The sequence below is a fragment of the Protopterus annectens genome, chromosome 5.part1 (genome assembly GCF_019279795.1).
Source record: "Protopterus annectens isolate FY-2018-M chromosome 5.part1, PAN1.0, whole genome shotgun sequence".
Taxonomy (NCBI): domain Eukaryota; kingdom Metazoa; phylum Chordata; order Ceratodontiformes; family Protopteridae; genus Protopterus; species Protopterus annectens.
In genome coordinates this window covers 592636281-592653517 of record NC_056736.1, presented here as the reverse complement: position 1 = coordinate 592653517, position 17237 = coordinate 592636281, and the positions used below count along the sequence as shown (strand labels likewise).

The window sequence follows — 17237 nt, the reverse complement described above, 5'->3', positions numbered from 1 at the left end:
AGACAAGACTACACATTTGATAAAACAGCATCATATAAACTAAAATAAACTTTTTTTAAAAAAACTATTCATACTACTATATACATCTATGTAATATAATACACTTGTATTCAAATAGCATTCAAATAAACTTGATATTAGGAACCAAGAGGAGAGAGAGAAATAAAAGACGTGAAAGAGGGAGAGAGAGTGAAAGAAAGAGAGAGAAAGTATGTAAAAATAAGTTCTAACATTCATTTAAATGAAAAACTTTGGCTAATATGGTTCAGATTGGGTCAAAGGTCAGGTTAACTGCTTTCAGCTTCTCTGTGAGAATTCTGAGAGTTGAGCTTTTGAAACAGCATGAGGACACTGTTCATGAAGTAGCCCACATCCCAGATTGTCTCCCTTAACATTTTGGCGGGAAACTTGTTAAAAACTAGTGACAAACATTCATTTAGCAGTGTTAATGCATCTAAACATGACAAAACCTTCGTGATGTGCCCCACAGGTTACCACAGCCTCTATGCAAGTGAAATCAAGCCCAAAGTTATTAATAGGTAATAAAACTCAATATCACTGTCCCAACTCAATTCTATGCAAATCTCATTATTTACTGTGTCTATATGATCAAAAGCATTTCTATATATACAATGGAATATTACTTACTGTTTATATTAATAGAGTTAAAAATAAAACATATTATTTACTATTATTTAGTTCTAATTATTATTAGTTAAAGCATGACATTATTTACAAACAAGCATAAGCAGTATAATCAAGAAAGTATAATTAGGAATAGCATTTGAAGAACATATAAACTTTTTACAAGGAATAAATATGTTGTTATTCTATTTATCATATTTTCATTACTCTTCTCTCCCTGCCCTCCCCCACCCTTTACCCACTACATAATCTAAATAGAATGTCATTGTTTAAACAAAGAAAAGAAGGAAAGGAGAAAAAAAAGGAAAAAAAAATTATCTAATTACTGACCTTACTTCTCTTTTTCAGAAAGAGAAACAAATTGAATAATAGCTTGTTATTAGTTCCTCAGATATTTTGACTGGTTATGAAACAAAGCCGTTGGCTTCCTGATGGCTGGCCAACTATAAGTTTTCAAAACTCTTTGTTTTGATATTATGGGGTTTTACTTAGATGAACTTTCACTTAAAAGCTGTTGAGCATGTCATACTTGACATTTTAAGCATTCATTCATCTAATATAGACCCTCAGACCTACCACTTTTGTTAAGATTCTTGAGAAGGTGTCTCATATGCAGTTTGTTTCCTATCTTACAAAACATGATTTATACACTCCATTTCAGTCTTATTTTCAGACCTACCACAGTACTCTGGTAGCCATTACTATGGTCTTCAGTAACTTACTTGTTTGCCCCCATCATGGCTATTATTCTCTTATTGTCCCCCTCGAACTCACAGCAGGTTCTGACTCAGCTGATCACGTGATCGGGCTGAAATGACAAAGCCATTATCATGCTCCTGCAAGAGGGGTCTTGGAGTGTGACTGAACGGGTCTTGGAGTGCGACTGCCTCCTACATCTCAGGGTGCTCAAACAGGGTCGTGTAGATGACAGCTGTTTACATTCCCCTACCCCTTTACCTGCAGAATATCACAGGATATGCAATTATGTCCTGTTGTTTTTACTAAATATGTGCTGCCTGATGGGAAAATGGTCAATTAAACTTAGGTCTGAAAAACAGAAGTGAAAAGCTGCCTTTGAGGATCTGAGAAACGTAAATTTTACTCATATGGACTCTGAGCATGATATAAAGCAGAAAGCCGAATTATCTTCCAATTCAACCGGTCTGATATGCAATGTTAGGAAAACTAGCACTAGTGATAAGCTAACCACTCTAATTGCTGTACGTTTACAGTCTACCTTTCAAAATCAGAATAAATTCTGAATCCTTACTCAAAGTTGATAAAAGCTGAGTTCTTTCTCAAAAATATCATTCTAACGGCAGATTTCAGTAACTCCCTTAAATGGCTTGACTTAACAGCCCTTCTCTGCTAAAGTAAGTTCCAAGTAAACTTTCACTGAAGAATGGTTTGCGGCACCATAGCAGGGAGACTGGGAAGAGGAATGGAGAAGGGGTGTAGAAGTTTTGGAATTGATGCCCATTCAGGCGACTTCACTGGTTTGGCAAGAGTGTTTGCTGAACAGGAAGGTGATTTATAATTCAGACAATCTGGCAGTGGTACAGGTTTTAGGGGCAAAAACTGACAAATCTAAGTTGCTCCTGTTGGTTTGAAAGGAAACTTGTTTTCCAAACTTTATTGACTAATTTTTCCTTATCAGCTGCATATGTGCCAGGTGCAAAGAATTCAATGGCTAACAGACTTTCTCGTTTTCAGTTTCACAGATTTCGACAACTGGCTCCGGAGGTTTAAGTTGAACGTGTGTTGCCGCCGGTAGAGGTGTGACATCTTCGTCAGATGTAGTGGGATGACTTATTCAGCAATTATGGGCAGTTTCCACATGGAAAGCATATTATAGGCACTGGCTGTCTTTGGTGGATTTGTGGCAAAACTGCTGGAAGAAGACACAGTATGGTCTTTGAAGATATTGTTGCGGTATTTATCTAGTGTTTGGTTGGATGGACAGGTGGTTAAATCAATGGGAATACATTTAGGAGCCCTTAGCATGTTTACTAGGGTGGTGAGGTTGGAGGACCTCGCCAAATCATGGCTGATAGTTCAAATGTTGAAAGGGTGGGACAACTTTTATAACTGAAGGAGTGATGTGTGGCTGCTTCTAATGAAGTCTGCACTTAGGGTGTTGTATTTATTACTTGGGAATTCAGTAGATTACCTGCTTTGAGATACATTAGCAGGGTGGATGCACAGGGGAGTTTTTAGGGCAATTGAGCTCTTGGGTTTGTTGTTCTGGAAGGGCATTTTTATTTTTTCTTCCACCAGAGGGCAGGGGTAATCAGGTTATATTTTCGGCGTATGTTGAGGAGTTCTTTTGTCAGGTGGCCTGGGATAAGAAAATGGGCTTTCACATGGAGGAAGGCCTCAGGAATTGATTTTTCATATGCGAGGTGAGAAGATGGTAGATGCTGGCCAGTTTATATGTTCGATGCAGAAGGCCTTTCAATGTTTAAGCTTCCAAGGTGACAGATATTCCATAGATGCTGGCCATTTTATATGTTCGATGCAGAAGACCTTTCAATGTTTAAGCTTCCAAGGTGACAGATATTCCAGCATTAATTTCAGATAGGGAGGGCATCTAACTTGGCAGGAGAAGGGAGGTCAGTGGAAGTTACAAAGGGGGCAGGGTGCTGGTCATCTGGAGCATTTTTGTTGTATATTAGGTAAGCAGGAGTCTACTGGGATGGGGGGTATTATTATCTTATATTAGGTAGATATTACTTTATTTTTTTCATGATTATTAATTGATTTTTTGTCTTGTTTCAGGTGGGGTTGTTACATTACTGGGACATTCTTTTGTGCATTGGGCAGTGAAGCTTGTTGCGATTAGACCAGATGGAGCTGAGTTGGAGTTATGACAATATGGGTGCAAAGTGATTTGGCAAGGTTTTAGATATCTAAGATGGTGTTAGCTCATGGAGAAGTTTGAATGTATGCAGATTAGGATTGGAATACCTCATATTTTGATTCTTTATTTGGCAAGTAATGACTTGGGGGAAGTTCCAAAAAACATTTGCTGGCTATGATCATGGGGGTTTGCTCAGTTTGAGACGTAGGGTTCCATCTATGATTATAGTTTGGTCAGAGATAGTACCACGAGTAGTCTGGAGGCATGCAGTTATGTTTATGCGTATTGAGTGGCTCGCCATTTTGCTAATCATCGGCTTTCTAGGGTTATGGCTCAGCTTGGTGTCAATGTTATTGATCATGGGGATTTTGGTGATAGAGATCCAATTTGGTTTTGGGAAGATGAAGTACATCAAAGTAATTTGGGCTTGGATTTGTTTAACGTACATCTTTTGTTATATTTGAAGAATTTGGTTATGTTGTACTTTTTGCTGAATTGGGAACAGCCTGTTGTCAGTCTGGTGGACAGAGAAGAGGGGCTGTGATGATCCCCTCTTCTATTCCCCCTTCTTGTTTATTTATGTTTGGGTTGATATAGAGGTTGTTTGTTATAGAAGTGAATGGTATTATGTTATGTCTACCTGGAGGTTCAGTTTAAACAAGCAGAACTGGTTGTTTGTTACAGATGTGAGTGGTATTATGCTACTTCTAACAGGAGGTTCAGTTTAAGCGAGCAGAATTGGTTGTTTGTTACAGAAGTGAGTGGTATTATGCTACATCTACCTGGAGGTTCATTTTAAGTGAGCCGCTTAATGCTGCTTATGTCGATATTTAGTTGATGGTGAGCGGGTAAAGCTGTCTATGGTATTTTGTTATGTTAGAATTTATGACAATGGAATGTCATGCCATTAATCATAGGTGCCTCATAGGTTGGTACTAGGCTATCGGCCCTAGGGCCTATACAAGCCTAGCCATCAAAACTCCCTGGTTATTTCTTCCCACACTATTTACTTCCCTGGACCCCTGTCTAGCAGGGTGACTGATGTGATCCCTGGGGTGAATTTCCTTTCTCCCATCCAATCATCAAGGTTCCTTTTGAAGAGGGCTAAAGAGGCACTCTGCTTGACATGTATGGGCAGTCTATTCCAGAGTCTGGGGAGTCTCTGGTTCAGGAACCTATCCCTCCATTATGTTTTGTTCATTGTGATTTAGATCCCTGGAGCGTGTGGCTCTGAGGGATTGGGATTTCTTTAAGTGTAGCATCTCCAACAGCTCTGGGTTTGACACTGCTTTGTATGTTAAGCAGAGATCGCCTCGGAGTAGACGATATGTGACAGAGTATAGCTGGAGTTTTTTAAGGCAGTCAGCATAGGGCATCTGCTTTAGGCCTGTGATTCTTTTAGTGAGGTATTTCTGCAGCCTTTCCAGTTGTTGCAGATGTCTTGAGAGGTACATACCAAATGGGGCATTGTATTCTATAATGGGTCTAATGAGGGATGAGTACAGTGGGAGAATGACCTCCTTTTTTCTGGATGAAAAGCCCTTAGTGATGAGGTGTGCCACATAGAAGGATTTCCTGACTGTTGTGACGATGTGGTTATTGAAGGTGAGACCACTTTCCACCTGTGTCCCTAAGTTTCTTATCACACTTTCGGTGTTTAGTGTACTGCCACCTATGTGATAATTCACGGGTACATGTTTTTTCCCAAAGGGGATAACTATACATTTCTTGGCATTGAGCTTGAGCCCATGGCTCTGGCACCAAGCATCTGTTTCTGTAAGGACCTTTTGTAGAGTATCCATATAATTTGGGGATTCAATAATGGCTCTGTTTGCAGTCATCTGCAAACTTTGTTAGCCAGAGTCCCTTAGTTTTGGCCTGTACTTCGGAGAAGGAGATGCCAAACAAAAGAGGTCCCAGGACTGAACCCTGAGGTACTCAACTTGTCACTTGTCCGGAGCTGGATTTGGAGTCAGCTACTTTTACAGTGTGGGTTCTGTCAGTAAGCCAGTTTGCAACCCATCTAGTGACGTAGGGATTAATGCCCAGCTTAGTAAGTTTATCTATGATTCCAGAGTGGGGGATGGTGTCAAAGGCCTTGGCGAGGTCCGGATAGGCTGTGTGGACTGCCTTACCCTCGTCCACGGCTCTGGAGACTGATTCAAAGAAGTCAATAAGGTTCAGGAGAAAAGATCGGCCCTTCACGAACCCAAACTGGGTGGGGTCCAGTATTTTAAGGTTGCCAGTGTCTTTGTTTATAAGTTCCATGATAATACGTTCCATGGCTTTGCAGATCAGGCTCGTTAGACTGATGGGGCGGTAGTTCCCGGGATCCAAGGTGGATCCCCCCTTGTGCAGTGGGATAACTGTAGCTGTGCGCCACTCAGTGGGCATGAAGTCTGAGATGAGGGTATGATTAAACATGACACTTAGGTGAGGTGCCAGTTCATTTTGTAGCTCATGTAGTACACAGCCCGGGATGCCATCTGGTCCCATGGATGTTGTATTCTTAGCTTTGGAGAGTGCGTTTTTACCTGTGTGGCCATTATTACCAGAATTTGGCAATATTCCAGTGTTGAGTTAGGCCATTTAGGGGGTGAGAGGGGAGTGAAGTTGGTACTGAATCGATCTCCCAGGATATTGGCAATATCCTTGGGATTAGCATATTTGATGCCATTCTGTTGTAGCTCAGAGAAGATCTGAGCACTGCCATTTAGATTCTTGACATAGCTATAGAATGCCTTGTGGTTGTCTTTGGAATGTTTTGTCATCAATAAATGGTTGTCTTTTCCTAAATGGTGTGTTTTTGTGTGCAAAGGGGGACTGAACAAGGGTTGAGTTCTGCCTCAAAAGTATAATTCAGAAGACAGATTTCAGTAGCTCCCTTAAATGATTTGACTTAACAGTCCATCTCTGCTAAAGTAAACTCCAAATAGACTTTCATGTGGCTATTGGTTTAATTCAGATTTTGAAAAATAGTTTGTTTCCAGTGAGAAGTCCAAGGGAGAAAGTTAAGGCTCAGTAGGTTCATAGGTAGGTACTAGGCTATCGGCCCTGGGGCCTATACAAGCCCAGCCAAAATGGTACCCTGGCTTTTGCCACCCAAGAAAATTATTTTCCTGTGCCACTGTCGAGCAGAGCCACAGAGGTGATCCCGGGGTGAATTTCCTACTTCCCATCCAATCATCAAGATTTTTCTTGAAGAGTGCTAATGAGGAGCTTTGTTTGATATAGATAGGTAGTTTATTTCAGAGTATGGGAAGTCTCTGGGACAGGAATCTATCCCTCCAGCATGTTCTGTTTAATGTGGTGACAAGATTTAGGTCCCTAGAGCGTGTACCTCAGAGGGATTGGGATTTCTTTAAGTGGAGCATGTCCAACAGCTCTGGGTCTGACATAGCTTTGTATGTTAGGCAGAGATCACCTTTGAGTAGGCGATATGCGACAGAGTAAATCTGGAGTTTTTGGAGACAGTCTGCATAGGGCATTTGTTTGAGGATGGTAATCTTCTTTGTGAAGTATTTCTGCGTCCTTTCCAGTTGTTGTAGATGTCTTGTGAGGTACATACCAAAAGGGGTGTTGTACTCTATAATGGGTCTAATGAGTGATGAGTAGAGGAGAACAATGACCTCTTTTTTTCTGGATGAGAAACTTTTTGTGATGAGGTGTGCCACAGAGAAGGATTTCAATGTGATTATTAAAGGAGAGACTACTGTCCACCTGTGTCCCAAGTTCTCTTATCACACTTTCAGTGTGAAGTATACTACTGCCTATGTTGTAGTTCATGGGTACAGAGTTTTTACCAAATGGGATGACAATGCACTTTTTGGCATTGAGCTTGAGGCCATGGCTTTGACACCAGGCATCTATCTCAGTGAGGCATTTTGTAGAATGCCCACATTGTTAGGAGTTTCGATTATGGCTCCTAGTTTGCAGTCATCTGTGAACTTTGTTAGCCAAAGACCTTCTGTGTTAGCCTGCACTTCAGAGAAGTAGATACCAAACAGGAGAGGACCCATGACTGAACCCTGTGGTACTCCACTTGTCACTGGTCTGAAGTCGGATTTGGAGTCTGCTACTTTTCCAGTGTGGGTTCTGTCAGGGAGTCAGTTGGCAACCCATCTTGTGACACAGGGATTTATACCTAGTTTAGTGAGTTTATCTATAATTCCAGAGTGGGGAATGGTGTCAAAAGCCTTGGCAGGATCTAGATAGGCTGTGTGAACCACCTTACCCTTGTCTACGGCTGTGGTGACTGCTTCAAAAAAGTCTATTAGGTTTAGGAGACATGTTCTGCCTTTTACAAACCAGAACTGGGTGGGATCCAGAGTTTGGAGATTACCAATATCTTTGTATACAAGTTCCATGATGACACGTTCCATGGCCTTGCAGACCAGGCTCGTCAGGCTAATGGGGCGGTAGTTCCCAGGGTCCGTGGTGGCTCCCCCCTTGTGGAGTGGGATAACCATTGCTGTGCACCATTCAGCAGGCACAAAGCCTGAAATGAGGCTATGATTGAACATGGTACTTAGGTGGGGTGCCAGTTTTTCTGTAGTTCGTGTAGAACGCAGCCTGGGATGTTGTCTGGTCCCATGGATGCTGTGTTGTTGGCTTTGGAGAGTGTGGTTTTTACCTGTGCAGCCGTGATTACAGGAACTTTGCATTCTTCTGGTACAGAGATGGGCTCTTTAGGAGGTGAGAGGGGGGTAAAGTTAGCACTGAACCTATCTGCCAGGATGTTGGCAATATCAGTTGGGTCTGTATATTTAGTGTCATTGTGCTGTAACTCAAAGCAGATCTGAGTGTTGCCATTGAGATTCTTGACATAGTTATAGAATGCTTTGTGGTTGTCTTTAGAATCAGTGGCGATTTTGTTTTCTTAACTAGCTTTGGAGGATTTTATCAGGGATTGCAACTTCTTACTGAGGCTGACCAGGGAGCTCCTCCACTCATGGGATTTTACTCTCTTTTGCAAGAGTTTCTTCCTTCTGTTGTACAGTTTGTTTATGGCAGGGGATCACCAGATTGGCATCCTTTTTTTGAGGATAGCAATTTGGTTCTGTTTGGGATAGCACGATCCATGCACTCATGTAAGTGCTTATAAAGTGCAATTGTATAGGATTCAGTAGTCGTAACTGTATTGTCCATCTGCACGGGTGTCATGAAGTTCACCACTTTTATCTTAAGAAGCATGAAGTTGGCTTTGGAGAAATTTTTTACCATGGTTTCCTTAATGGGGGGTGGAGGCAGGATGTGGATATATAGGGTAATTAGCTTATGGTCAGAGCGGACCAATGAGACGCTGACGTCAGGTGTGGAACACCGGTCACTCATATTGGTAATGACTAGATCCAGGATATTGTTGTAAGTCATATTTTGAATACAGAAGTAAACTTTGACCTAGGTGACCATCTCCAAGTAGCATTATAGCTTGCAACAGTACAGACACTTGTGAAGCAAGGTTTAATTTTATTTTAAACTGTAATGCATTGTTGCAATAGCAAAATCAGTTGTATAGGATTTTACAACTTTATTTCACATATCCCATTTTACTAAAAAGTCAAGTACAATGTGACTTATTTTACTTTTACCTTTTAAACACCTATTTGTATTTTTAATCTGATACATTTTTATTATAGCATTGTTCCCTTTCCCTTCCCTTTCATGAGGAAGAACACTAACTTGTTTTCCATTAACTGTAGTACTCCTTCTGGGTACAATTTATTTTCTCGGAAATTAGGTAATTCCAAACCTCATACATCTATAACTGCCCAAAACACTACTGTAAAACTTACATAACTACTTCAGAGTATGTTAGTGAACATATTCATTCAGACTCTACTGCAGACATTACTGTGAATGAGCTCTTGGCCCTTTTCAGGAAAGTCTCAATTATACCACAAGTTTATCCATCTCACAAAAATAAATGAGCTGTGGTCACAAAACTAAATATCTGATGTTGCACTATAGTTTATGAACAATGTACAACAGCTATCACTTCTTTCCTTCCGTACAATAATGTAGTAGAGAGTTATACAATGACCGAATCAAAATAATTCAGGTAATCAAATGCCATCATTAAATGGTTGTGCATTTGGAGGTCTTAAGTTTGTGTCTGGAGTATCCTTAAAATGGTTATGGCAAATGTCCTTTTAAACTTAAAAATATATAGTTCTGGATCAAAACATTAGTCTAACATTAATGACTATGAAAGCATTATGTTCGCTAAATAATTTCAAAGTGGATTTCTTTTTCATGAATACCTTCATACTAGATCCCAGTTCCTAAAATTTCACCAAGTCTCTACCATCCATCTGCCAATAATCCAAATTATCTTCTACATGGTCTCTTGGACTCTCTATTCCAGTAGACAGTGGATGCAAGGCACTGAAACTCATTCTGGAAAGAACTCCAGTCTATTGCAGAACACACACACACACACACACACACACACACACACACACACACACACACACACACACACACACACACACTCTTACTCACTCAAATACCACATGCAAACCTACAGGCAGTTTGAGGAATACCAGTTCAGCTACTGCATGTCTTTGGAAGGTGGGACAAAATTGCAGCATACAGAAAAATACCTCATGGATGCAGGAAGGACATACAAACTCCTCACTGGAGACATCCAAGCTAAGAACTGAACCAGAGTACCTCTTTCTGTGAAGCAACAATGCATCTCCCTAGCAGTAGCACTTTACCTTCTTTATGTGTTAGACTGACCTCCTTATGTCCTCATTCCCCTCTCCCTGGACACTGACTTCAGGCTATTTTTATCTCCCTGTTCTAAAAAAAAAGAATGTCTTTCTTTAATGTTTCTAGACACTTAATCACAATTGTTTTTCTTTTTGGGCAAATTTCTTAGACATATTTTCAGTCTGTACCATAAATAAATTATTCGATGCCACACTGACATCTGACTAACTTGTATTTATATTATCACAGTTGTTCCTGAAGGTGTTTAACTCATTCCAAATATTTGTCTCAAATTATTCTCACATTGATTGTACTGGTAATGGTTGTTCCAAATCATCACCCAGTTATTTTGCGCTCTGTACTTCTTTTTGACATTTTTTTAATAATCAGAATTACTGCATCCATTTACAGTTATGGACAAATGTTTCTCACTGTTGCACATACGTAACACAATATCTGTAATCCTAGTCTCTGCACATTTTCCAACAACACTATGATAACAAAGCTAGCTGCATAAGATACATGTTTTTATTTCATTTTCTTCACTCAACTCCAAAGTAATTAGATCTGCCTGGATTAATAACACATGGGCATTCATTAGAATGTCATTGTTTTTGTGTCAGTTAGCAATGTTCGATTCCATCACATCAGTAAATGAAAGCTGTTTAGTACCGAGTTCCGTGCATTTTAGAATCTAGGACACTTCCTGGAATTTTTAGTAAATGTTCTGTGCATTTTAGAATCTAGGACACTTCCTGGAATTTTTAGTAAATGTTCTGTGCATTTTAGAATCTAGGACACTTCCTGGAATTTTTAGTAAATGTTCTGTGCATTTTAGAATCTAGGACACTTCCTAGAATTTTTAGTAAATCAGTATCGTGTTACTAATCACGATTTACTACAGTGATAGCTTGCAAAACTACATTTGTCCAGCACCTATAAAGATACCGCTTTCTCATAAACAGAACAAAAAAGTAAAAGGCACTTTTACAAAATAAAATTATTTTGTTTCTTCCAAATTGCATTCATGTCAGGCTTGGCTATTTATAGCGGTGGGCATGAACAGATTGCTTCAACACAAAACACCCTGCCTTATTTTAGGTGGGACCCTACATCACCGTTGCCTTAACGAATAATCTGTCAGACTGCTGCAGTTCAGATGAACATAAAAGCACCCTGATTTATTTTCGGTGGGACTCTACATCACCATTGCCTTAACTAATAATCTGTCAGATTCTGAAGTTCAGATGAACATAAAAACACCCTGTCTTATTTTAGATGGGACCCTACATCACTGTTGCCTTAACTAATAATCTGTCAGATTGCTGCAGTTCAGATAAACATAAAAACACCCTGCCTTATTTTAGGTGGGACCCTACATCACCGTTGCCTTAACTAATAATCTGTCAGATTGCTGTAGTTCAGATGAACATAAAAACACCCTAATCTGTCAGATTGCTGCAGTTCAGATGAACATAAAAACACCCTGCCTTATTTTAGGTGGGACCCTACATAACCGTTGCCTTAACTAATAATCGGCCAGATTGCTGCAGTTCAGATGAGCATAATTCTACTTTTGGAGTATCTTTACTGTTTTTGACAAAATTATTCTATTACAGCTGCCAGGTAATAAATGTATATCAATTTATTTCTCCATGAGCCCGTCAGATGTCAACCATCCTATAATTAACTGGACCATTTTTTTCCTCAGAGGGGCTATCATTGCTCATATCTCACCCTCCTTCAGGCAGCCATCAAGCTTTTTGTCATGCTATGCCTGATTCCTCCCCTTGGTGGCGCTGTATACACTTGCAGATACAAAGGGACATGCCTTCCCCTGAGGGGCTACATGCTTCTGCATATGCCCTCTGGACATGGCTTGACTGGGACTAAGCATACATTGTGACTCCTGCAGCATGCAAAACACCAATCCTATGACAGCTGTCTGCATTGCATTAAGTTGGATCACCCATTTACCCACAAGATGGATGGGTCAGCATCAGCCACTCACTAACTCCCACCCTCCCCTGCCTAGCTCCTCCCACATCTAAGCCACTAATCACATGTGTATTACCTCAGTGGTGGTCAGAGCTTTAGCTGTCTGTCAGACTGCTTATGTAATTTCTCTGCAGATAATTTTGGAGACTTTCAATAAAACATTATTCAATATCTAAGACATGCAGAAAGTATTATAACAACATAATTAGTTCTATATTTATCCATTAAGAAATATATTTTTCAAAAATAGCATTGCACTCCTATAAGTCCGACCATTAATGCAGAGGATTACAGGTATGAACTACAAACAAGCTGCTTCTTGTTGTTGAGGGTTTGATTCCTTCAGCTTCTATTTGGCTATTTTTTTTTTTTTTTTTTACTCTGAGCAGGTCACTTAACTGGGCAGTGCTACTGGCAATTAGGAGACTGGGCCTAGGCTCCTCAGTGGTCTCTTGGACCACAAGACTACTAACTACCTATAAGCAGAACTAACTACAAAAAAAAATAAAACGATCTTCTAAATATTATGCAGCAATGGAGTTATATAACAGAAACAACAACAAAAGAAGAAGAAATAAAGCCATGCCAAAATTATTTTTTGCTTTTCGTGAAAAAACTTCCAGTGGTCTGTTATTTTCTATTGTTTCCTTCATGCTACGGCTACAGGAAATGGACACATTGACAAGAGTTGCTTTCTCCCATCTACTTTTTCTGTACAAATAATGAAATTCTTGGCTGAAGTCACTGCTCTGGCAAAGTTCCTACATACTGCAGGCATGTTTCTTAAAAAGGAAAATAAGAACACCTACAAGATGCCAAAAATTGTAATCACTAATACACAAAGCTCTAAATTCAGGAAAGTCATCACCGGCAAAGAAAGGCAGAAGACAAAGAAACTTTCGGCTGTTAAGGACAACATGAACCACAAAGTATAATCATTTTTCTAGCAGTTCCTTAATATATTGCTTCTTCCAGCATTTTACCAGTGCAGTTTTATGTGTCTCTCTTTCTCAAGCATTTATTTATGAGTTTACTGAATAAGTTAATTATGTAAGTGAAATGGTCCTATAAGCCTTTTTAACCATGACCTGGCCATAGGCAGATGATCCATTAAATACCAAACCAGTCCTTAACACATACAAAATAAGTTGATGTGCTCAATACAATTACACATTTTCAGATAATAATACATACGTGGTCAGGAAAAGATGTGTTAATAAACAAATAAGCATGATCTCATCAGGCTAGCTTTTATGTGGTGTCTTAAAGAAGCAATTCATCAACTATAAAACTATATGATTTTACAAAACTCACAGAAGTGCATACTAACTAGCATTAAGAAACACTTTTCATAACTTTTCTAAGCTCCTTATGCATATGCTGACCAGGCAGCTATGTAACATGAAAAAGCAGTCCATACATGCCAAAAAAGAATGTGCACATGTATATATCATAAAAAGTCCAACCCAAACAGAATCCAGCTATATGCATGTATAAATAACACTCATACTTTCTTCTCATATGATACACTCTACTACCTATATAAAGACTGAAGATGTTTAAAAGTACTTTAAGTTTATGCTCCTATACTGTGCTGTTATCTAACCAACAATTCAAAATTGCACATTGTATATCCACTACTTTCATTTTTTTTTCTTTTTTAATTTAAATTGCAAACCACAGACTACCAGGAAACAAACATCACAGTAAAGCACAGAGATACACCCATCTGTTCAGCTGGTTTCAGATTTTCTTACACACTTAAAAAAACAAGTAGTGTCTGCATGCATTGATTTTTGAATTTCTGTTTCTACATAAAAATGATATAGCTTTGTTTTATTATGTAATATTATGAGTCTAGCGGCAACTTAGTGGCAGTAACTTTGCTCTTACCTTCTTTTTCTCAAAAGAGTTAAATGATGTCTAAAGATTTTCCGTGCCTGGCTTTGAGTATTCTTTATACAGGTATGTAAAAAAGTAACACTACACCAAGTAAGGTGATCCGGTTCCTGTAATAAAAACTCATACTCCATCCATTTGAATTGACCTATCAAAGGTATGCACCTGCATTAATTTCAATGATACACCCACTTTAACCTGCGCAAGCAAATTTATAAAACCTGCTTTTTCATGCATCACTGTTTTCATAGGTTCATAGGTGTGTACTAGAAACATTATCTTCTATGGATGAAGGCCATCCTGTGAACTGCCTGCAAACACAGCAATCAGATCATTCCTTTTTAAGCTGCACATATAATAAACAATATTTTATCAGGAAACTTTATTTTAGGTTACTTTGTAACTCTTAATAGATGCAACATCCCCTCCATGGTAATCACATTTAAGAGTGAAATGATGAAAAGGACAGGCTTACATAATGGTTCTGCCAAATCTCACTTTTTCTAACGTGGTTGTTTCAAATTTGGCTGTCACTGCACAAAAGTATGGGTGTCACAAGGAAACAGAATCTTTAGTTAATAGCATGGATTAGAGGTTAGGGCAAAGATGTGCATTTTAAAGACTTGGTTTTAATACTAGTGCTTTCCACTTATTCTGAATAAACTACCTGGCTGACTGGTGTTCTAAGCCTGTCTGTAAAAAAACATCTGAGTGATAAAAAAATAGACTACCTGTTCGAGGCAGTACTCAAGTGCATGATAAGGAAGTGATAGTTTGAAATAGCCAGAAGCTAAATTGTGCAAGCCGACATGAATTAATGGCAGTAGATTTAGAAATATATCATTCTTTTGTATTGCAAAATCAGTAGCAAAAACCACTATATAGAAACATATTTAAAAAAAGCAACCACAGGGGAAAACAAACACCCCCTTAATCCATACCTTAACTCTCTAGACTTCTGTGGAATGCCCATATTTTTGAATCAAATTTTGTCTTCTCTCCACAGAATTTGTGGTTTTATGGCAAATCACTGGGGAAGGAAGTCACTAAATAATGACATGTGTGTGAGTTTCAGACTTCACATCCTTCAGAAAAATGCTTTCTTTAAATATATTTGTTTTATAATATTTCTATATCACATATTATTTTTTTTTGTTAAAAATTAAAAAAAAAATTGAAAAAATAAAAAGAAAATGCATGCTAACACAAATTCTCTTATTCTAGCAATATTTAAACTCTGTCCCTATTTTTTGGACTTTGTCCCCCCATTTTTTTAGAGGGGGGCTTTAACCAGATTTCTAGTGCTAAGAGGTTGAGAAGTATGCCTCAGTCCCAAAGTTCACCAACTTCAAAGTTACCATTACAGCAATGTTTGACATTACTGGACTTAAAGTTTAGTCCATAACATTGTGACACGGAAGGAAAATCCCATCAATCCAACTGCATTTTCCTGTTGACAGTACAAGCTATAAGTCTTGCCATCAATATGTGACCCAGATGCATCCAACATATCTGGGGCATTGTAGGATCAGCTGCAGGAATGGAACTCCAAAAATTAAAGTCACAGAAATTATTTCAATGAAAGTAAATTAAACTAATAACCTTGAAAGAAGTAAAAAGTTCCTTTCCAAGCCTGGAGTGGTATTCATAGAGTTGGAATGTGTGCAAGGGCAAACGGCAAAGAACACCACTGCACCTTTATGTAAATATGCTCAGCATCAGTTAATACTACGCTGTACCTTTATGTAAATATGCTCAGCAGCAGTTAATGCCACACTGTACCATTATGTAAATATGCTCAACACCAGTTAATGCCGCACTGCACCATTATGTAAATATGCTCAGCACCAGCTAATGCCACACTGTACCTTTATGTACATATGGTCAGCACCAGTTAATGCCACACTGTACCTTTATGTAAAAATGCTCAGCACCAGTTAATGCCATGCTATACTGATATGTAAATATGCTCAGCCCCAGTTAATGCCACACTGTACCTTTATGTAAATATGCTCAGCACCAGTAAATGCTACACTGTACCTTTACGTAAATATGGTCAGCACCAGTTAATGCTATACTGTACCTTTATGTAAATATGCTCCGCACCAGTTAATACCATGCTGTACTGTTATGTAAATATGTTCAGCACCAGTTAATGCCACATTGGACCTTTATGTAAATATGCTCAGCACCAGTTAATGCCACACTGCACCTTTATGTAAATATGCTCAGCACCAGTTAATGCCACACTGCACCTTTATGTAAATATGCTCAGCACCAGTTAATGCCACTCTGTACCTTAATGTAAATATGCTCAGCACCAGTTAATGCCATGCTGTACCGTTATGTAAATATGCTCAGCACCAGTTAATGCCACGCTGTACCTTTATGTAAATATGCTCGGTACCAGTTAATGTCACACTGTACCTTTATGTAAATTTGCTCAGCATCAGTTAATGCCACTTTGTACCTTTATGTAAATATGCTCATCATCAGTTAATGCCACGCTGTACCGTTATGTAAATATGTTCAGCACCAGTTAATGCAACGCTGTACCTTTATGTAAATATGCTCAGCACCAGTTAATGCCACTCTGTACCTTTATGCAAATATGCTCAACACCAGTTAATGCCATGCTGTACCATTATGTAAATATGCTCAGTACCATTTAATGCCACGCTGTACCATTATGTAAATATGCTCAGCACCAGTTACTGCCACGCTGTACCTTTATGTAAATATGCTCAGCACCAGTTACTGCCACGCTGTACCTTTATGTAAATATGCTCAGCACCAGTTAATGCCACACTGTACCTTTATGTAAATATGCTCAGCACCAGTTAGTCACACTGTACCTTTATGTAAATATGCTCAGCACCAGTTAATGCCATGTTATATTGATATGTAAATATGCTCAGCACCAGTTAATGCCACACTGTACCTTTATGTAAATATGCTCAGCACCAGTTAGTCACACTGTACCTTTATGTAAATATGCTCAGCACCAGTTAATGCCATGTTATACTGATATGTAAATATGCTCAGCACCAGTTAATGCCACACTGTACCTTTATGTAAATATGCTCAGCACCAGTTAATACCATGCTGTACTGTTATG

At 39.0% G+C, this 17237-nt stretch overlaps 1 protein-coding gene across 1 annotated transcript in view; it reads right to left on the bottom strand.

Annotated features, from left to right (window-relative positions):
• The window catches only part of LOC122803550 (cornifelin-like), a 537815-nt gene extending 523547 nt beyond the window's left edge, over nt 1-14268 (bottom strand). The window contains exon 1 of the mRNA XM_044073203.1: nt 14114-14268. Coding sequence (XP_043929138.1) covers nt 14114-14253 — 140 coding nt within the window. The 5' untranslated portion in view covers nt 14254-14268. The remainder of the gene's footprint in view (nt 1-14113) is intronic.
• Nucleotides 14269-17237: the final 2969 nt, after the last annotated feature.